At 41.7% G+C, this 22,740-nt stretch overlaps 1 protein-coding gene across 1 annotated transcript in view; it reads right to left on the minus strand.

Annotated features, from left to right (window-relative positions):
- The window catches only part of DNER (delta/notch like EGF repeat containing), a 389,785-nt gene that overhangs the window by 222,795 nt on the left and 144,250 nt on the right, over positions 1–22,740 (minus strand). The window contains exons 2-4 of the mRNA XM_077155359.1: positions 6,748–7,044; positions 3,647–3,741; positions 1,174–1,340 (exon numbers count right to left, since the gene is read on the minus strand). Coding sequence (XP_077011474.1) covers positions 1,174–1,340; positions 3,647–3,741; positions 6,748–7,044 — 559 coding nt within the window. The remainder of the gene's footprint in view (positions 1–1,173; positions 1,341–3,646; positions 3,742–6,747; positions 7,045–22,740) is intronic.

Consider the following 22,740-nt stretch of genomic DNA (forward strand, 5'->3'; position numbering starts at 1 on the left):
GATGGGGAGGGTCCAAATTTGAGCTTGTGTCCTTCAGCTGAGGCTGCCTCAGAGACTTCCTACAAATGGAACAAGTTCAAATAAAGTAGTGGATGATATCAGCACACTGCTGGGCTAGTCACATGTTCCAACCTCAGAGGAGCTCTATGCTGGAGGAGGGGGGCAGGTACAGTCACTCTGACAAGATACAGTCAGAATACCAAACTAGGGGAAAGGTGGCACAGCGACTATACCTGGAAAGCTGCCCGAGTATAGTGCTCGTGCTGGGGCAGGGAGCTCTACAGGGAGAGGAGGGAGCACTCAGCTGGCACTTCTGAGGACCATTTCTACTCCAGGGGCCGAGGAATTGGAAGACAGCCAATTGGGAAGGTGGCAGTTTAGAGAAGCCAGCCATTCAAGAAAGATGAAGAGTTAGAAGGGACCCGCAGAGGGTGGGGAGGGTATGGGGAAAGGGGATCCAAAGAGAGGTGAAACCCCGTAAGTCAGGTGGGTAGTTCAAAAGTGATAAATCAATTGCCAGGCACTGTGACAAATGCCCCACCACCACCACCCCCAAATCAAGTGGGAACAAAGGCCTCCGGAGACACCAACATTCAATGCTTCAGCTTGCCCACAAGCTGTGTGATTGTGAGAATCATGTGACTGATACTCTCTTTATCCAGTGTATGGGAAGTCAGGCTAGAAAATAAAGACAAAAAAATAAATAAATAATAGGGGGGAATAAGGAGTACGGGATTTTCTGGGTGTTCTTTTTTTTATCTTGGGGGGAATGGGTAATGAAATGTTCAAAAATTGACTGTGGTGGTGAACGCACAAGTAAATAATTGGTACTGTGAACCACTGACTGTACACTTCGGATGATTATATGGTATATGAACAGACCCCAATAAAATTACATTCAGGAAAAGAATCAAAGAGAAAACGGCAGTTCAACGCATTTACATGCATTACCTGAATTTGGCCAGGGCTGGGACACAAGCCTCTGGATTCCAAAACCCACGCTTTCTCCAAGTTGAACAGCACTGAAAATAAATATCTCACGTACCAAATCTGATAACTAAAACCTTACCTAAAAAGGAAGAAATGGTTTAAATCCCCTCTCTACAGTCTCTACAAACTAAACCAAGGTTGGGTTGATTCAGCCACAGCGTTGCGTAGATTTTCATCACTCACCAATGAAGTAATTATGCCCCAAGGCAAGCATCTCCTCCAAGAGGACAAGGCTCCCAGGAGCCTGCAGGAGGGTCACACTCCGTCCATCTATGAGCGAGCACTGCTGGAATCCCGGGGCTGTCACCTTCCACAACAGAATCAGAGACGCAGAGGCATCTTGGCGAATTCTGAAAACAGGAATGATGACAGCAGAGAGTCCCTTTCAGAAAAACTCATCTTAGAACCAGGCCATCAAGTTCAAAATAAAAATAAAGAGATGACATGCACATCTAAAATGCTTCTAGTTTTCCTACATTTCTTATAAATATCTATCTCCCACTCATTCAAAAATATAACAAATTCAGTTGGCCATAGTGGCTCAGCAGGCTGAGTTCTTGTCTGCCACACAGGAGACCGGGGTTCGATTCCCGGTGCCTGCCCATGCAGAAAAAAAAAAATATATATATATATAACAAATTATTAATAGATAGCTCACCCTTGGATAACAATTTTAATAAATAGTAAAAGGAGTTCTTTGAGACACAAAATCTTCACACATCTATACAGTATAAAAAGCCCTATTTAAATTTGTTATCAATGTGTACCGCTGAGCTCCACACAGCCAAAATAAACAGGAATGTGTCACTCCCATGCCTCAAGCCACCACTGGCTGCTTCTTGTTTTCAAGATAAAATCCAAAGCCCTGAGACCACCACAGAAGGCCAGGGAAGCCCAGCCCGAGCTCACTTCTCAGCCTCAAACCCCGGCCCTTTGCTCCTGTGACCCAAAGCTCTGGCCACAATGAACACTGGCCCTTCCCCAGTTATTTCCCAGCTCCCAGACTGTGTATCCTCCTTCCCCACCTGGATAACACGCCATCCTTCTCCAAAACCTTCCCTGACCACCCACCCATGCACCCACCCCAGATTCCCTGCCCTGCTCCCCGTTGTCTGTGCTCCAGTGAAGGGCAGGTGTCTCTATTTCCATTAGATCAGGGTCAGTGTCGGTGCACACAGCTGCCCCAGCTCCAGCGCAGAGACCCAGGCTTGCTGAAGGAGGGGGGTGCCCAACAAAAGTTTGGAAAATGATTGAATTCATGAACAAATGAAAATGTAAGGGGCTAGAGGCCCCCACAAGTGAGTTCAGGGTACCCAGAGATTAGGAGGCACTCCCATCTTACTCAGCCTGGCCCAGTCCCTGCTCTTTCTGACCAGCCCCATAGCCTAGGACGGTTTTAGAGACTTTCGGGTTTGTTGAGAGAAAGAAAAAAAAAGCATTTAAAAGAATAAAAGATAAAAACTATTAGGAAAGACCTTATGATGGCAAGATAACAGGACCTAGATAAGAGGGCTGGGAGACAGTTTCATAAAAGTAAAGGAAATTAATGCTGTTTTGCCCTAAACCCAGCTCTGAGCTGGGAGGTTGCATCTGCAGTGCCAGCAGTGAAACGCTTAAGGAGCACCCCCTACCGGTAGAGCTCGACACTGCCTCAGAGGCCTCAGCTCTCTTCCGTGGGAACGGTCCCTCTCTGCCTCCCCACCCCCAAGAATTCCTGCCCCTCCTCCTCTTCCCTGTCAGAGTGAGTTCGAGGCTGTGGGGGAGGTGCGGGGTATAACAAGGTTTCTCTTTCAAACCTTTCCAGAGACTCCACTGTCTCAAAGTCAAGGTGGACAAAAACAACCCTGTGCAAACGGCAGAGGCCTCTGCAGCCACGGCCCCCCGTAAAAAGGAGCGGACTTAGCAGGCCGGTTACTTGGAGCCACGTGTCCCCGAATCTTCTGAAAGCTCCAAAGCTGAATAGCAAACATCCCTTTAGCTGTCTAGGGGGAGCAGGGGTGGAAATGTTAGAGTTAACAGCCACAGAGAAGGTGGGCGTGGTAGAGGGGGCCAACAGGTCTAGGATACCCTAAAGCTGGTTTCACCCTCCAGGCCAGGGCAAGGCGCTGGCCTCTCCAGCCTCGTCAGCAATGCGCCCTGTGCACAGCAGGTGCTGAGTCAATGCTACTTCCCTCTGCCTCTTCCTTGCTGCGGGCAAAGGGCTGTAGTCATTTGAAAGCTCTTGAGTTTAAAACAAAACAAAGCACTGTCTTCTCAGTCGCCTGTTACCAAAGAGACAATTGTAAAACGTTGAATTTAAATTTGAGGTAAATTACACATATGGATTTAAGCATGGCCCATGAAAATCTAAGGAAGCCAGATAATTTTGGAAGCAAAAGTCATTTGGGAGGTGACAGGTGCTATGTCTTCTCTAAGCCTCAGCTTTTCTGATTTCACACCGCACTTGTCCAGCCCAGCTTCTCAGTGCCACATTTCCAGCCTTACATCAGTTAGTCCTAACTGTAAAAGTCTCTCCTCGAGCTTTTAAATGGCACAGGCCATGTCCTCAGGTAGAGGCCCTTCTGTGATTCTGGCTGGACCAACCAGCTGCATGCACAGACATGGCATGCTGTTCACAGTGTCATTTTTGACATTTTTTGACTGAGAATTTTCTTACTTTACTGAGGTGTTCTGGGGCACTTCGAAGGATACCAGGCGACCACCTGCAGAGCTGTTAGAACTGGCATTCCCACAGGCAATATCTGGGATCACCTAGGGGGTAAAAAAAAAAAAAAAAGACTAGTCATTTGGGTCAATCACAGTACCTGGTAATACTATAAAGCAGAAATTCTTTCCACAAAGCAGGGAAGGGGATGGAACTCAAAAGAAAATGAAAGATATACCACTTGATTTTCCAAAATGCAAAAATAAAGTTCCTGAAAGCAGTCTACAAAGTCCCAGGATTGCTAAAGTTGATAAATGGGATACTGAAGGGAAGGAAACACACTTTCCCTCACTGGTCTCCTTCCTTTCATTTAACTAGCAGTCTTGGCCCTGCTGTGTGCTCTACCTGTTGGGAAGGAGGCACCAGCTGCTTAAAGACAAGAATTAGCTTACAGAGAGCGGGTGTAGACCTTCCTGGCTAGGAGAGAGAGCCTTCATGACTTGCAACAGACAAGATACAGCTGGCTGAACAACCCTTCCAATGTAGGTCTCAGGAATACAGGCTGAGGCTGGGAGCTGGGAGCCGGCCCCTCTGTTTCCCTGTGGGCCACACCTTCATTTTTTAAGTATGTTCCCAAAAGTATTATATTGATGTGTATAAAAAGGAGCTCAGGGACTGCGAGGGTAGTTCAGTAATAGAATTCTTGCCTGCCATGCAGGAGACCCAGGTTCAATTTCCAGCCCAGGCACTTCCACCACTACCACCCCCCCAAAATTTAAAAACCAAAGAAAAATTCAACAAATGGTGCTGCAATAACAGTATAATCACATGGAAAAATAATGAAGTGTGATCCTGCCATACAGCATACACAAAAAAGAGTGCAATGGGGAAAAACAAAACAAAATGAAAAACGGTGTTCAACAGAAAGTATATTGTGAATATGGCACACTGTCCAATGAAGTGCTTATGACCAATTTATTCATCACTGCCCTCTCCCATGGCAGTCGAATAAAGGGGCATTAAAGTACACAACAGCACGGAATTAACTGAAAATGCCCTACAGCCAAATGCTACGGATGAAGTCCACCAGACATGAATCCAATTGGTTTAATTTGTGAAATGGATAACTGTTACATAACTTCCATTGCTACAAGGCTCCAAACAGTTTCATATTTCCAAAGAAGCATCTATGAAGCATCATGCAAAGGGGAAGCCCAAACATATTCCAGTGTCTTGTCTAGCACTTTTAACCTGCTTCTTGAACAGCCTGAGAAATAACAGCAGGGCAGGAAGAGGAGGCATTTTTTTCACACTTACCAGTGGTGAAAAAGCAAGTCTTTAAATAAATAGGTTTAAATGGCTGGTTGAGGAGAGATTTGCTTTAAAGGACACTTCCTTGAGAAACTGGGAATCAAATCTAGTTCATAGTCAAGAAATGAGTCATCCAGCAAAGAGGGATTAAAATCATAACTTTAAAGCATTTATTAAAACTCTGAAATCAGAACAAGTTCACAGTTTTTTTTTAGGTAGGCTTAAAACACTGCTCTGCAGTCTGGATGTGACCTTCATAAATGTGTGGCAATGAAAAAAATAAATGGGTCAACCGATTAGAATCACCCAGGAAAAGAACAGAAGAAATGGTGCATATCTCTTATATAAAACAATAAAGGAAATTTCCAGACATGTTCCTAGACCCTAACACATAAGACTCAAAGATCCATGAGTTTTCTCATTTAAGCTCCAGAATGTGTAGTAATATACAACCACGGATTTATATGGCTATTATTTACAGGAGTATAATGGGATTACACACTGTCAGTGTGGCCTCAAAATAATAATTTGGATTTGCTCTCCAACTGTTTTAACTAGTAAATTTACTATTTAAATGTACTTTTAGGGGTCCGCTGAATAAGTATGAGGCTTTTGATAAGCCAGAAAACAGAGCAAGCCAAACCTAGATTAGACAAGTTCAATAAAAAACATTTGCTATTGCCAAAGTAAATAAAATATGGAAACATCATTCCCAAATGCATTCTTAAAATATTTTTTAAATTAATGGCTGTTTCTCAAATATTTGCAAGCCAATGTTCATAGCAACATTATTCACATTTGCCAAAAGGTGGAAGCAGCCCAAGTATGTCCATCAAATGGATAAACAAAAAGCGGTCTATCCATACAATGGCATATTACTCAGCCCGAAAAGAAATGAAGACATCGTGTTGCATGAAATAAGCCAGACACATAAGGATAAACATTGTATGATTTCACTGATATGAAATAATTAGAATATGCAAACTCACAGAGTCAGAAACTAAAATACAGTGTATCAGGAGCCTGGGTGGAGTAGGAAATGGGGAATTAAAGCTTCCATTTGGGGCGACAGAAAAGTTTTGGTATTGGATGGCCGTAATGGTGGCACTGCATTGTGAATATAATTAAAACCTTGAATTGTATATTTGAAAGCAGTTAAAATAAGAAATGTTACCGTGTATATACATTACCAGAAAAAAAATAGTGATAGTTTCTCTTTTCTAATCCCATTAAGTGCTGCAGGATAGACCCTAAATAATAACGAAAAAATAGTAATAGTTGAGCATAATTCTCCATGAAGGAAAATTAGGTCAACCCTTGGAAGTTCTTGTGATACGCTCATTTATATGGCTCTGCATTGAGTTGTCTGCCCCCAAAATCTCTGAGGGTTCGCTGAAGATGATCTCACAGAAACATATATGGCCATCTTACCAGAAAATAAGGCCGTTCACTTTCTTTTCCTATTTACTCTTTTCATGCTCACAGAACAACCGTAAATGAAATGACTCATTTATGCAGCCAAGAGATGGCCTACACACGAGCGTAGGTCAAAAATGAGGTCAGACACACTGTTTTGTCCAATGAGTGACTTCAAGGCGTTCCATTTTTATTGCTGATGTTAGAGCCACTAGAATTATTTTAACCTCTCTAGTTTCTTATGTTAAAAATATATGCAATAGGGCCGGCCATGGTAGCTCAGCAGGCGGACTTCTCTCCTGCTGTGCGGGAGACCTGGGTTCAATTCCTGGTGGTGCCTGCTCATGCAAATAATAATAATAATAATAATATATAAACGCTCTCACCTCCACTTCGTCCCATTTCATTTCTACAACTTTCTGCCCTGTTTTCGGCTGCCACGTGGGGAGGGGCACCGTCGCTTGAGAGCGGGGCAGCATCGTGTCAGGCTCCTGGGTAGTGGGCACAGGCTGAAGCTGCCGGCCCACCATGGACTCGGTCCAGCCCGAGGCTGGGAGACTGGCCACTGCCTGCTCACAGTTCGCTCCTTCGTAGCCTGCGCTGCAAATGCAGAGGAAGCCATCGTGGCTGCTGCTACAGTTGCCATGGCGACAAGGGTTGCTGGCGCAGGGATCCACCACGAGCTGAAACGAGACCATCAATGGGTCAATTATTCCTTCCTAAGAGAAGTGGGGCCGGGGCTGGGAAAAGAGCTCAGCGTCTCGGAGCCACTGCCCTGTCAGCCACACTATTCCCAACGCCTGTCCTGTTAGGGGGAAAAAGTTTCCCGAGCTTATCCCACCATTTAACTTTACCACAGGAAACAAGTGACAGCAATGAAACACTCAGTGGAGAAGAGCCACTCCAAACTCAAAACCCTAAATTATGCTTATTTTAGGAATACATTTTTAGGGGAATTTGCTAAGGCAAAAATAGGTCAAACTGATTTTCTAAGGCAAAAATAGGTCAAACTGAGGTGTGATCAGGAAGGTGTGACTTGTGATATTTGTAGCTGCCCATCTTGCAAATGTTACTGCAGATCTAAATTGGAATCTCATTTTTCACAGCCCAGGTCTTTGCAGGGTAGTTTTCCCAGTGATATCTGACTGTCTCTTTTATTCCCCTACCCATGTGCTCACCTATGCCGCCTCATATCCTGCCTGATCGACAACTCTTCTTCAGGTATTAATGAAAAGTCAAGATGATCAGTTTCCATGACAAATGCTAGTCAGGAGAGAGCACGATGGTGACTTAGATTAGGCACAATTTTCTGCAGTTTTCCACTTCATTATTTTGGGAGGTGATTAGAGAAAAGCGTGACTCCACCAGATACGGAAGAGGAAAATTCAGTCCTGTGTCTTGAAAAGGGGCTCAGGCTCTAAGAAAAGTGTTTTTCTCCAAGTCCTGTGCTACTGACCTCTGCATCACCATTTATTATTACTAGGAGGCACACGACAAATCAACATGAAAAGATCACCTGCTTCTCTTGAGACACCTCAAGGTTCGGTCATGTTCTCAATTACGATTTATTTCTGCGATAAGAGAAAATTAGACTTCTATCTGATAAACCCCTGGCTTCTCAAGGACAATTGTAAAAGAGAATTCAGTAAAGAATCTACTACAGAAAAATAAGGCCCTGCATCTCTCTTGTAGAAATAAGCCTCACACACAGAAACACACACGGATAGAGTTCTGTATGGAAAATGGCTACTCATAAAACAATTATCCTCATAAAACAATTTCTAGCAAACTCCTTAAGGAATATTAAGGGACTTGGATTGAATAAAATGAAGCTCCAAAAATACCACATTGCTAATTCTATGCCAAAACAGTAGCAGAACCTCAGATAAGAGTAGAATGCCTCATATCTGAAGAAAATAAAGTACAAATAATATAAAATCTTTAAAATCTTTATCAACTCAAAATAAAATCCAAGCTCCTTCCATAGCAGACAAAGTCCTCCTACTCTGCCATTTTCCTTTCTTCTGACCTCCCCCCTTCCCTCCTCCCTCACTTCCCAGCTGTCTGATCCTCCACTATACCAATCCACTCCTACCTCAGAGCCTTTGCACCTGCTGGGTCTTTCTCTGGAATGCTTTTCCCCAGACTGTGCTTGGCTCACTAGCAAACTTCGTCCACTTCTCTACTCAAATGTCACCTTCCTGGCTACAAAACTTAAAATAAGCTCTTTTGTTAATTTCCCACAAAAAAAAACCAATGTGCACTCCGGAGTGTGGGACCTCATCTACCGGGTACACAGCCATATCCCCTGCATGCCCAACAATACAGAAAGTGTGGTCATGCTTGAGAAAAGCTGCTGAAAAAAGCAATGATTTTTTAGAATAAAAGTATAATACCAATAATACCAACAAATATCAGCCAATGGCTTACTATGTGATAGGAGTTTTACCAGACCTGGGAATAAAATGCTATGAAAAACACAAACAGTGTCTGACTCTACAGAGTTTACCTAGGTTTAGTAACCTAGTATTAGTACCAACAACAAAAACGACAAAAATAGTTTCACCTGCCATTCAGTGACTACTGAATATGTGCCCACCACTGCACTTAGCATTTTACATTTCTTACTTTAGTTCACCCTTACAACAACCCTGCAAAGTAATTACAGATGAGGAAACTGTGGGCTAGCAGCATTAAGCAAATGACCTAATCTCACTTAGAGAAAGAGCCAAAGTCTTCCCAAGCCCTGTGCGAGTTGCCCCTTCCTCTCCAAACCCTTTGGCCTCAACTCCTACTGTTTCCCCCTCTCTCACCTGGCTCAAGCCACACTGACCTCCCCACTGGTCCTCTAGCTCACCGGGTGCTCTCCTGCCTCAGGACCTTTGCACGGGCTATTCCCTCTGCCCAGAACACTCTCTCCCCATGGCTACTCCTGAGTCTTTGCTCAAATGCCATCTTCTCATGAGGACTTTCTCTGAACACCCTGGTAACAGCACAGAGTCCCTATTCCCTGGGTACCCTCAGCCTTCTTTCCCTGCTTTATTTCTTCCCCAAACATCTATCATCCTCTAACATATTTTTTCAAATTATTTATTATATGCATTTTCTGTCTCCCCCTTACTAGAATATAAGCCCTGAGAGATCAGATTTCTTTTTTCTGTTTGGTTTATTTGAGTACACCCAGCCCTACAACAGTGCCTGGCACATGGGAGCTGCTAAAGAAACAGGAAGGGAGGGAGGGTCGATCAGTCATATACAAAAAGCTTCTGGAACCTGTAGAATAGGCCACTTTGTAAAATACGTAAAAAATATTTATGCAAAATAGAATCAGGACTCAACCTGACTCAGACCCAAGACTTGGGAATGCAAGTCAAGGAGGAACCTTCTGAATATACCTACAATGATTTTATAGTAATTAAATAACTTTAAATCAACTTTACAGGGTTGTGTATTCGTTGTTTCATCAACAATGACAACTACCTGCCTTTATATTTTCTACCACTTCCAACTAGTTTCATTAAAACACACACTTTATCTGTTTTAATTGCACAACAGCATACAAAAGATGAAATATAATTACTGACCTTTAAGCAAAACCCTGGCTTTTTCTTAAAGTCCTACTTTTCTCTACACAAGTTATTACGTTTTTTTTAAGCATGTATTTTGTCTCACAGGAGAAAAGTATTGTTGGAGAGGTCACTGCTGCTCTTGAATCCCATTAAGTTTGAACTATAAGCAGGCAACCGAACTGCCAAAATGCATAATGAGGCAAAACATTATAATTAATAGACCCAACTTTGGGGATACTCAAAAGTTAACAGGCAATATTTTCTCAGCTGTAATTCCTAGCTTCTAATGATGGGGGAAAAATGATTAAGCTTTTGTTCACGCCACCTATAAGGAAGAGCAGAAAGGAAGCCCGTGGATTAATGGCTCATCTATTACATGCTCCGCTTGTTGCATCACATTAATTCATTTACTTAAGCCAAATTTTTTCACATCATACAACCTTTCCAAAACTGTTCTTTGAACATTTTAGTTAGACTTTTAGCCTGTGTCAAATAATTTATACCACAACCCAGGGCACTTAGGAGGCACGGCCCGGGGTGGGGACGGGAGGCCAGGTCCCAGGGAAGGGTCCTGCCAACCCCAGGATGAGTGGTCCAATGACGGTCACAGTGACTTTAGCCACAGCAGGTTCTCCTTTTTTAAGCTGTCCATGGCCCACGGTTTGGTCATTCCCACACCCTCTGCAGCATGTGAGCAGGAAGAGGAAAAGTCAAACTTAAAGTAGCAATACGAGAGACCCCTTTATGGGTTGAGTCAGCCAAAGGTAAGTAAATAGTAAGACAAAGCTATTAGGATTTCTCTACAGTGTAGCTTGTGACACCTGCACTTAGAACAAGCATCCCAGGGGATGGCCCTACACCAGGTCATGGACTCTGTTCCCATCTGTCCCGTACTTTTTACAGAAAACCCAATATAACTGATCAGCAATTCAGGTGACATTTAACAAGTACCTATGACGTGCCAGTGAGGCGTCGAGAAGAGGGGTCAGGATGAATACAGCCCAGTCCTGACCTCAAACAGCTCGTGGTCTAACCAGGGAATCAGACACATCAAAATGGACTCTCCAATGCAGACTAATTTTCAGTTAAGACCCTACTTGTACAATACACGAGTCGACAATTACAATCATTTGTTTGGTTGAGTTTAAAGTCCCTTTTTCTCTTTAGTTTTTTATTAGAGCAGTTGTCAGCTTACAAAAAAATCACACAATTTATAGAGGTCTCCTGACACATACAGTTTTCCCTAGTGTTTAGCATTTTGAATGAACAATTCTTATAATTTCCTTATAAACTACAGTCCATAGTCCACATTAGATCTCATTCTGGGTTGTACAGTTTTATTTTTGTTCGTTTTACTTTTTATTCTGGTAACACATATACAACATAAAATTTCCCATTTTAATCACTTTGAAGTGTACAATTGTGTTAATTACATCCACAATGTTAGCCTACCATCTCCACTGTCCACTGCCAAAACTTTTCTGCCACCCCAAACAAACTGTTCCAATAAAGCATTAACTCCCCATTCCCCCTATTGAAGTAAAGTCCCTTTTTTTTTTTTTTTACATGGGCAGGCTCTGGGAATTGAACCCAGGTCTCCAGCATGGCAGGCGAGAATCCTACCACTGAGCCACTGTTGCACCACCCCCTTTTTTTACACATTAAAGTAGCTTAACAATTGTGATGCTGAGAGAGAGAGAATGGGTTTGATAAGTACAGGTATGAAATGAGAAGATGACAAGCAGGTGCCAGCCTCCTTTGGAATGACAGTGGCAGCTCTCAATAAAACAGAGGCTGCAGCTCTGGGTGCTTCCCAGGAGTTGGTAACCTGGGAGTTATCTGGTGCAGAAGGGAACAGGCGGAGCACCTGTGTCTTGGCATCCAGCCCTGGTCTGCGCAGGTAGTTGAGAGACACCCGCAAGCTCTACTGCTCCAGGCCATCCATTTCTCTCTTGGACTAAGTGAGGGGCCTGGAGCAGAACATCTCAAGGTCTCCTCCAGCTCTGGGCTTTAGGATTCTATTGATAACCACTTGGCCCTCACTGGAATTTCGTTTTCAGAAGTTTAAGAGAAAGGGCCACCATGGTGGCTCAGCAGGCAAGAATGCTCTCCTGCCATGCTGGAGGACCCGGGTTTGATTCCTGGTGCCTGCCCATGTTAAAAAAAAAAAAAAAAAAAAAGAAGTTTAAGAGAAGAACACAGCAGACTAGAGGGCACCTCCCTCCCAGAGTCATTGCCTGCTCTGTGGGCAAAGTCACCTTGGGAATGGGACGCACGTTTGAGGAAAGTGAAGCCCGGGCAGAGAGCCTTCATTCCAACCCTACAAATACAGAGGATGACTCATGGCAACATACAGAGCAGTGAGGAGTAAGGTGTAGGCACAAAAGAAAAATAATGAAGGAGAAGGTGTGTGTGATGTTGAGAAACAAGTAAAATGGACTTCGTTTTCATAATTTGTCTGAGCAGCAGAATCCATTGAGGAATATCTTTTAGGACAGATTTCCCAGCCCCAAGCTGTTAAACAGAACTCTGAGAGTGTGGCCTAGAATTCCATATTTTTCAAAGTTCCCCAGATGATTCTGATGTACCAAGTCCAAAAGTCAAAATTTAGAAATTATTGGTATAGAGCAGGATTCAACAAACTACAACCAAATCTGGTCTCTTCTTTGCAAATAAAATTTCACTGGAATATAGTCATGCCCCATCAGTTCAGGTTTTGACAACTTTTATGCTACTTCAGCAACTGAGCTTTTGCAACAGAGATGATCTGGCCCAGAAAGTCTACAGGTTTTATCATCTAGCCCTTTAGTTCACCAACCCCTGACCTCAACTAATAAGATCTTTGGGGTTCACAAAAGAAAGAGAACAGGTAAGTAAAATCACCTTGGGAGACTTCAAGGAAGAGGACAATCTTTTGCAGGGCCGTTATGAAGTCCATTATATATCATACAGATCTTTTCTCCACCAAAACCTCTTACTGGGCTTCAAGAACAGAAGGGCCTTTGGCAATCCAACATAAGGCAGAGAAAGGACAAGACACTCTCGTAAGCATAATTATGTGCAGGAATGTGACAGAAGGACTCTTGGAGGTGTGAAGGGAATGTTTATGGAGATAAACTGCTCTGAAGCCAGACTCCAGTGAAAGGTTACACCCCCACCTCTCCTTCACTGTCAGAAATGTGGAAATTCTCCACCCATCCATCCCATCGACTGAACTGAATAAATATGAACGAAGGGCCATCCGCTCCAGAGGCCAAACACAGAAATAGGCAGAATCCTGGAGAAGGATGGGCCAGAAAGATAGTGAAGACCAAGGGACTTGAAATAGCAGAAGAAAAGAGTGTCTAAGTCTGTAACAAGGAGAGGGAAGACAATTCCACATTTAGAGTTTAGAGTCACTGGGAGAAGGATAACGTGCACTCACCACCGGAGACACCCTGATACAGTGGAGAAAGCCTAGGTCCTACTCTTATTTGTGGACCATCTCGGAAAAGACAAAGAAGTTTTCTGGAGCACAGTGTCCTTAGCTGTGAAAGGAAGGGATGGGACTCAACAACTCTAACAACTTTTCCAGTCTTAATATCGTGTCTCTCCATCCAAAGAAGAATTGATAAGGTGGAAATGTCATCTTCATGCTGAAAAGCAAATGAACAATGTTAGGGTCCAACTGTCACAGTATTTTTGTCATAAGGGAATTTTTCTCACTGTGCTCAATAAAGATCGCAACTACATTCCAACACCAACTGCTTACCCACTAGGAATAAAGATGTGAGAAAAAAATCACTGCAGGACTTATGCCAGTAGTACATCCAGCCAAGAAATGCATCCCATGAATTTTTTCAGATCCAAATAGTCAAAATGCTCAATTACTTTACTAAATCAAGGGCCAAATATATCTTAGTTATATACACAGTCCTATGTTTTGGTATTTCTTTACTCCTGAATTATGGTGGTGTCTAGGTCTACTTTAAAAATTATTCCAATTTCTCCTTCAATGTTGAATCACTTCTTTTTGAAGTCATCTTGTCCCAATTTTTGCATGTGGGTTGAGTTACATTTGTAAGTAGGCTAAAGGAGACTACAAGCAGAACTCAAACTTGTGACTATGAAATAATTCCACTAAAAATAAACTACTCCATGTCTAAAAGTGTTCCTACTTTTTCATTGTATCTCTTTGAAACATGCCCCATTTAGAAACAGTCTTAAAGTTATAGCACTTTACTTTCATCTGGTTAACATATATACTCAATAGTCATACTGACAAATCTTCAATCCCCTTTTAGTTGCAGACATATCAAGAATCAAATGAACTGTTCTTCAAAAATCTGACACATCCTTGATTTCCACATTTAACTAAATCCTGAGGGATAATACTCAACTGCATTTACTGACATAGATACATCAGCCTCAAATGAAATCCTTCATTTTTTTTTTTTTTTTTTTTAGTCATTTAAGGACCGGTTCCACCTGACAAAGTCAGAAACATACAGAACAACTCCAGTGCATGCACTCTTGTTTCATCTCTCTTAGGAGACACCCATAAATGCTAGCAAACTCTTTTTACAGACCATTACTGCCATCAGTACAGGAAATATGTCAACTTTTAACTTCCTGCCTACTCAGGAGACAAAAAGCCTGCAGGTAACCTGGGAAAAAATAAAAGTCCTATGAACAACACAAAATCATCTCAATTGATAGAGAAAAAGCATTTTTATTAAATTCAACATTTACTTAGGATGAACACTTTTAGCAAACTAGGGGTAGAAGGGAAATTCTTTAATATGGAAATGATTATCTCCAAAAATCTTCAGCAAACATAATACTTATTGATGGAATATGGAAAGCTTTCACTCTGAAATTAAGAAAGCAAGAATGGTTGCTATCACCACTTGCATTGAACACTGTATGTATGAAAGGTCCTGGCCAATGCAACAAGGCAAGAAAAAAAAGATACAAGGATTGGATAGGGAAAAAAATTGAATGATTCATGGGCTATGTGATTATTCATGCAGGCAGATTATTAGAACATGTAGCTTCAACAAGTTTGATGGATACAAATCAAAACTTAATGTAACAATGGCATCTCCATTTATTGGCAGCAAAAAATTTAAATTTAAATAGACATGCTTCTACAATATAAACAAAAAATACCAAATACTTAAGAATAAATCAAATGAAAGAAGGACATGACCTTCACAAAGAGAACTGTAGTATTAAAATAGTATTGAGAGAAATTAAGACATATAAATAGAGGGATATTGGAGTTATAGATTAAAAAACTCAAACTGTAAAAATTTCAAGTTTTCCCAAAAATGATCTACAGATTCAATGCAATTAAAACAAGTATCACAATAAGTGTTTTTTCTCTTGTTCTTGTTTAAAATGGCACAAAATAGCTCAGACACTCTGGAATAAAATGAATAATGTGGGCTCGCTCTATGAGAAATCAAGAATTTTAAAGCTACAATAATTAGGACAGTGTGATATAGGCAGAAGGATGGACAAATAGACAAATAGAATAGAGAGAAAGCAAATAGAAACAATCATATATGGACACAATTTCTGGAATAGATCAATGTGACAAATCTGGACTTTTCAATAAATTTATATATATATATATATATATATATATATATATATATATATATATATATATATATATATATGGGGGGGAAATGAAGCTGGGCCCCTCTCTCACACCATACACAAAAATAAAGCCCAAGCGTATTGTGGATCTAAATATAATAGGCAAAAAAGCAAAGCTTCAAAGGGATAGCAGAAGAGACTAACTTCATGACTTCAGGGTAAACAAAGATTTAATAAACAGAACACAAAGAGCATTAACATAAAGAGAAATATTAATGAATTGCATCATATTAAAATTATGAATTCCTTTTTATTAAAGACATCAGTAAGAGAGATAAAAGACAAGCCACATAATGAAGGAAAATATTTATAATACATGTAATCCACAAAGGATTCATCTCTAGAATAAGAATTTGTTACATTAATGAGGAAAAAGAAAAGACAATTCCATAGAAAAATGGTCAAGAGACTTGAAAAGGCATTTCAAAAAATAATATATCCAAATGGCCAATAAACATATGAAGATTTGCTCAGCTTCATTAGTAGTCAGAGAAGTGCAAATTAAAATCACAACAGGAGACCACTACACATTTACCAGAATGACATAAAGCAAAAGGCTGACAATGGCAAGTGTGAATGAGGATATAACCCAATAGGAAGTGTGAGTGGTGATGGGAATATATATTGATTCAACCACTGTGGTAAACTGTAGGGAATCAGCTCAGGTTGAACAAATGTTTATCCTGTGTTTCGGTTTGCTAAAGCTGCCAGGATGCAATAGACCAGAAACGAATTTGCTTTTACAGGCAGGATTCATTAGGTTACAAATTCACAGTTCTAAAGCCATGAAAATGTCCAATTAACACATGAACTAGAGGATACCTCCACTCAAGAAAGGCCGATTGTGTCTAGGGTTTCTCTGTCACGTGGCAAGGCACATGGCTATATCTGCTGTCCTTTTCTCCAAGCTTCTGGTTTCAAACGGCTCTCTCAGTTTCTGGTGTCTCCCAGGCAACCTCTTTCTGCATTCCAAATGTCTGTGTCTCTTCATTTCATCTCTCTTCCCTCTGTGTTGGCTCTGACTCTAAGTTTCCTGCCTTTTGTTCTCTTCATACAGTAAAGAGATTAAGTCCCACCTTGAATGGGCTGGGTTGTACCTCCATGGAAACAACCTAATCAAAAAATCCCACCCAATAATAGGTCTGTCCCCACAAGACTGGATTAGAAGAATATGGCTTTTCTGAGGTACATAACAGTTTCAAATCAGTACACCCTGTGACCCAAATATAAAATAATATAAAATAAAATGTGCACCAAGAGACATAGACAGGAAACAGCATCATTATTTGCACAAGCCAAAAAATAGAAACAATCCAACTCGACCATGTCCCTCAGTGATTGTAAAAAACAGATCTGGTGCTCAGGAGAAAGGCATAAGCTGGTGCTTCTGATTTGGAAATTGCCAGTATGGAAAGTTGGGGGTGCAGATAATTGCAAGTACAAAGAGATCATGGAGGGAGAAGTATAATGGATAAGTAAGAGCATAATGGATAAAGTGCAGTATATTCATACCAAAGAATACTATACAGCAATGAAAAGGAAAGAACCACAGTTTTGCACAACAATTTGAATAAATTCCCCAACCACAATATTGGCTCATTCATGTAAATGTCAAAATATAAACCATCAAGTAGTGGAAGTCAGGATATTAAGTCTTTGGGGAAAAAGGAGAGGAGGTGATCAGGAAGGGCTTGAGGACAACATTCTTACCTTTTACCTCAGTGATGATCATGTAAGTGACCATTATATGATAATATATTGAGCTGTTTTAGGTGCTCTTCTGTAGGTGTAATTATGCTTCACACACACAAAAAATTTAAACCTATTATATAAACACATCTGGCTTATTTTTACCCAAGAAGAAGTTGAAGGCAAGGCCCACCTTTAGTAACCTACTTAATCTTAATTCAATTTGCCTTTTCTCATTCCAGCAGTCAGGTATGTCACAGATCAGCACATCCAAAAACAGAACCAAATGCACAGAGGATCTTGACTGTGTGTATCATGCTAATTGTAGAGATTCTGCTAGGAAATTTAGAATGGGCTTTCCTGAAATAGACGTTAATTTTAAATTTAATGATAATACCTACACCTGGCAATGATGTGCTGAAAGAAGCATTCTTGTCTCATTGGTACAGTCATTATGAAAAGTTTGGCAATCTATATGGAATTACACAGAAGAAAGGCACAAACCTTAGCACAACTGATTAATGGGGGTTACAGATGAGTAAACCATGACTTTATCATGGTGAAGTTAGAGCCAGGAGATATGCAGACAGGGTGCCATGAAAAACAGAGAGCAGCGTACTTAACTCACCAAGGGAATTGAAGAAGACTTCTTACATAAAGTAAGTCTCAAGGGAGAGGAGGAGGATTATTCAAGGAAATAAGGGCAGACAGAATAAGTGCAAAGGCCCTCAGACATTAAAAGGATGGTAGATTGAGAGAAAACCAAGTAGTTCTATATAACCAGAGTATATGTCATATGCCAAGGAAATTTGGTAATAAAAATTAAGATCAGTTAATAGCATAATAGGTCATGCTAAGGAGTTTACTTTGCCAGTGAAGGCAAATCACTAACACGAATGGATTTTAAGTAGGAAAATGGCAAATGAGGTCAGCATCTTATAAAAGACCCTCTGGTAGCAATGAAGATGATGTATTGGAGGTACCAACCAGGAGACCTGGGGATGTATTAGGAAACCACTGCAGGAATCCAGATGAGAAATGATATGAGCCAAACCTAAGTCCAGGTGAACACAGATGGAAATATGAGAGTAAGCTGGAGAATCTGTAGGATTTGGAGACTGGTAAACAAGATGTGAGAGGGGAGGTGAAAAGAAGCCTATGCAACTCCAGGGATTCTAGCTTGGACAAGCAGGTAACGGTAGGGTCATTATACTGAAATACGGGATTCAGGAGGAGGAGTACGTTTGAGAAGGGTTCAGAACACATGGTTTTGGTTTGGAGCAGAAAGATTTTGAGGTGTCCAAGGGACATGCAGTTGGCCATGTCCTTCAGTGATTGTAAAAAACAGAACTGGTGCTCAGGAGAAAGGCACAAGCTGGTGCTTCTGATTTGGAAATTGCCAGTATGGACTGGTTGGGGGTGCTGACAATTGCATGTTCAAAGAGATCATGGAGGGAGAAGTATCAGAGAAGGCTGGAAGGGGTCACTCAAAGGCAGGAAAACATTATTGTAGAAAAGGGAAAGAAGAAGATAAAGGACAGGAATAAAAATGCCTCAGGGGCCCAAAAGCACAGATACTTTTATATGCACTAGCAAACACAATTCATTTGTTCTTAATGACCCTGTAAAATAGATATTATCCTCATTCCATCTATAAGGAACTGAGGCTCAAAAGGTTAAGAAGCGAGGCGGGGCCAAGATGGCAGCTTAGTAAGGTACGCGCGTCTTAGTTCCTCCTCCAGAGCAACTACTAGGTGAACAGAAACAGTGCAGAACAGCTCCCGGGGCCAGGGCAGGGAATGGACACACAGCGTACCCCAGTCTGGACTGGCTAGACTGACTGTGAGACTCTGCTGTGGTGAGATCCCCGAGCGGCGCGCGCTTCCCTTAGCCGCGGCAGCTGGCGGACGGAGCTCCTCCCTCCCTCCTTCCCGAGCCGGCTGAGAGTCTCAGAGAGGCAAGTTTCCCAAGCCGTGGTGGCCGGCGCCCCTCTTTTGCGGGCGGCTTCCTGGACCGGCTACGAGTCTCGGATCAGAGGGCTACCCTAGCCGCGGTGGCCGGCGACCGGTGCCCCTCCCCCATGGGCAGCTTCCTGGTCTGGTGGCGAGTTCCCTAGGCCGCGGCGGCCGGTGACCGATGCTCCTCCCCCGTGGGGGGCTTCCTGGTCTGGTGGCGAGTTCCCCAGGCCGCGGCGGCCGGTGACCGATGCTCCTCCCCCGTGGGGGGCTTCCTGGTCTGGTGGCGAGTTCCCCAGGCCGCGGCGGCCGGCGACCGGTGCCCCTCCCCCACAGGCGGCTTCCTGGTCCAGTGGCGAGTTCCCCAGGCCGCGGCGGCCAGCGACCAGCACCTCTCCAGGGAGAGGAGGGAATTTCCGACAGTGGCAGGGACTGGGTCCAACCAAACACCAATGGGGGATTAATAAAGGAGCCACAGGGTCCCCTCAAGCCGCGGCAGCTGACGCCCCCATCACGCGCAGTCCCCCGAACCAACTGAGAGAATTGGATCGGAAATCCCCAGGCCGCGGAGAATGGTGACCGGGGGGCGGGGGGGATCCCTTCCAAACACGTGAGACAAACGTGTGCCACGAGCGCCACCTACTGGGCAGGATAAGAAAAACAGAACCCAGAGATTTCACAGAAAAATATTACAACCTTGTTGGGTCCGACACCCAGGGAAATCTGACTAAATGCCCAGACGCCAGCAGAAGATAACGGATCATGCTCAGAAAATTGAAAATATGGCCCAGTCAAAGGAACAAACCAATAGTTCAAATGAGATACAGGAGCTGAGACAACTAATGCTGAATATACAAACAGAAATGGAAAACCTCTTCAAAAATGAAATCGATAAATTGAGGCAGGACATGAAGAAGACATGGGCTGAACATAAAGAAGAAATAGAAAATCTGAAAAAACAAATCACAGAACTTATGGAAGTGAAGGACAAAGTAGAAAAGATGGAAAAAACAATGGATACCTACAATGATAGATTTAAAGAGACAGAAGATAGAATTAGTGATTTGGAGGATGGAACATCTGAATTCCAAAAAGAAACAGAAACTATAGGGAAAAGAATGGAAAAATTTGAACAGGGTATCAGGGAACTCAAGGACTATATGAACCGCACAAATATACGTGCTGTGGGTGTCCCAGAAGGAGAAGAGAAGGGAAAAGGAGGAGAAAAACTAATGGAAGAAATTTTCACTGAAAATTTCCCAACTCTTATGAAAGACCTAAAATTACAGATCCAAGAAGTGCAGCGCACCCCAAAGAGATTAGACCCAAATAGGCGTTCTCCAAGACACTTACTAGTTAGAATGTCAGAGGTCAAAGAGAAAGAGAGGATCTTGAAAGCAGCAAGAGAAAAACAATCCATCACATACAAGGGAAACCCAATAAGACTATGTGTAGATTTCTCAGCAGAAACCATGGAGGCTAGAAGACAGTGGGATGATATATTTAAATTACTAAAAGAGAAAAACTGCCAACCAAGACTCCTATATCCAGCAAAATTGTCCTTCAAAAATGAGGGAGAAATTAAAACATTCTCAGACAAAAAGTCACTGAGAGAATTTGTGACCAAGAGACCAGCTCTGCAAGAAATACTAAAGGGAGCACTAGAGTCAGAACCGAAAAGACAGAAGAGAGAGGTATGGAGAAGAGCGTAGAAAGAAGGAAAGTCAGATATGATATATATAATACAAAAGGCAAAATGTTAGAGGAAAATATTACCCAAACAGTAATAACACTTAATGTTAATGGACTGAATTCCCCAATCAAAAGACATAGATTGGCAGAATGGTTTAAAAACAGGATCCTTCTATATGCTGTCTACAGGAAACACATCTTAGACCCAAAGATAAACATAGGTTGAAAGTGAAAGGTTGGGAAAAGATATTTCATGCAAATAACAACCAGAAAAGAGCAGGAGTGGCTATACTAATATCCAACAAATTAGACTTCAAATGTAAAACAGTTAAAAGAGACAAAGAAGAACACTATATACCAATAAAAGGAACAATTAAACAAGAAGACATAACAATCATAAATATTTACGCACCGAACCAGAATGCCCCAAAATACGTGAGGAATACACTGCAAACACTGAAAAGGGAAATAGACTCATATACCATAATAGTTGGAGACTTCAATTCACCACTCTCACCAATGGACAGAACATCTAGAAAGAGGATCAATAAAGAAATAGAGAATCTGAATATTACTATAAATGAGCTAGACTTAACAGACATTTATAGGACATTACATCCCACAACAGCAGGATACACCTTTTTCTCAAGTGCTCATGGATCATTCTAAAAGATAGACCATAATCTGGGTCACAAAGCAAGTCCTAACAAATTTAAAAAGATTGAAATCATACACAACACTTTCTCAGATCATAAAGGAATGAAGTTGGAAATCACTAATAGGCCGAGTGCCAGAAAATTCACAAATACATGGAGGTTCAACAACACACTCTTAAACAACGAGTGGGTCAAAGAAGAAATTGCAAGAGAAATTAGCAAATACCTCGAGGCGAATGAAAATGAAAACACAACATATCAAAACTTATGGGACGCAGCAAAGGCAGTGCTAAGAGGGAAATTTATTGCCCCAAATGCCTATATCAGAAAAGAAAAAAAGGCAAAAATGAAGGAATTAACTGTCCACTTGGAAGAACTGGAGAAAGAACAGCAAACTAATCCCAAAGCAAGCAAAAGGAAAGAAATAACAAAGATTAGAGCAGAAATAAATGAAATTGAAAACATGAAAACAATAGAGAAAATCAATAAGACCAGAAGTTGGTTCTATGAGAAAATCAATAAGATTGATGGGCCCTTAGCAAGATTGACAAAAAGAAGAAGAGAGAGGATGCAAATAAATAAGATCAGAAATGGAAGAGGAGACATAACTACTGACCTCACAGAAATAAAGGAGGTAATAACAGGATACTATGAACAACTTTATGCTAATAAATACAACAATTTAGATGAAATGGACGGGTTCCTGGAAAGACATGAACAACCAACTTTGACTCAAGAAGACATAGATGACCTCAACAAACCAATCACAAGTAAAGAAATTGAATCAGTCATTCAAAAGCTTCCTAAAAAGAAAAGTCCAGGAGCAGACAGCTTCACATCTGAATTCTATCAAACATTCCAGAAAGAATTAGTACCAACTCTCCTCAAACTCTTCAAAAAAAATCGAAGTGGAGGGAAAACTACCTAATTCATTCTATGAAGCCAACATCACCCTCATACCAAAACCAGGCAAAGATATTACAAAAAAAGAAAACTACAGTCCAATCTCTCTAATGAATATAGATGCAAAAATCCTCAATAAAATTCTAGCAAATCGTATCCAACAACACATTAAAAGAATTATACATCATGACCAAGTAGGATTCATCCCAGGTATGCAAGGATGGTTCAACATAAGAAAATCAATTAATGTAATACACCATATCAACAAA

Source organism: Tamandua tetradactyla, chromosome 3 (assembly GCF_023851605.1).
Source record: "Tamandua tetradactyla isolate mTamTet1 chromosome 3, mTamTet1.pri, whole genome shotgun sequence".
Lineage (NCBI taxonomy): Eukaryota > Metazoa > Chordata > Mammalia > Pilosa > Myrmecophagidae > Tamandua > Tamandua tetradactyla.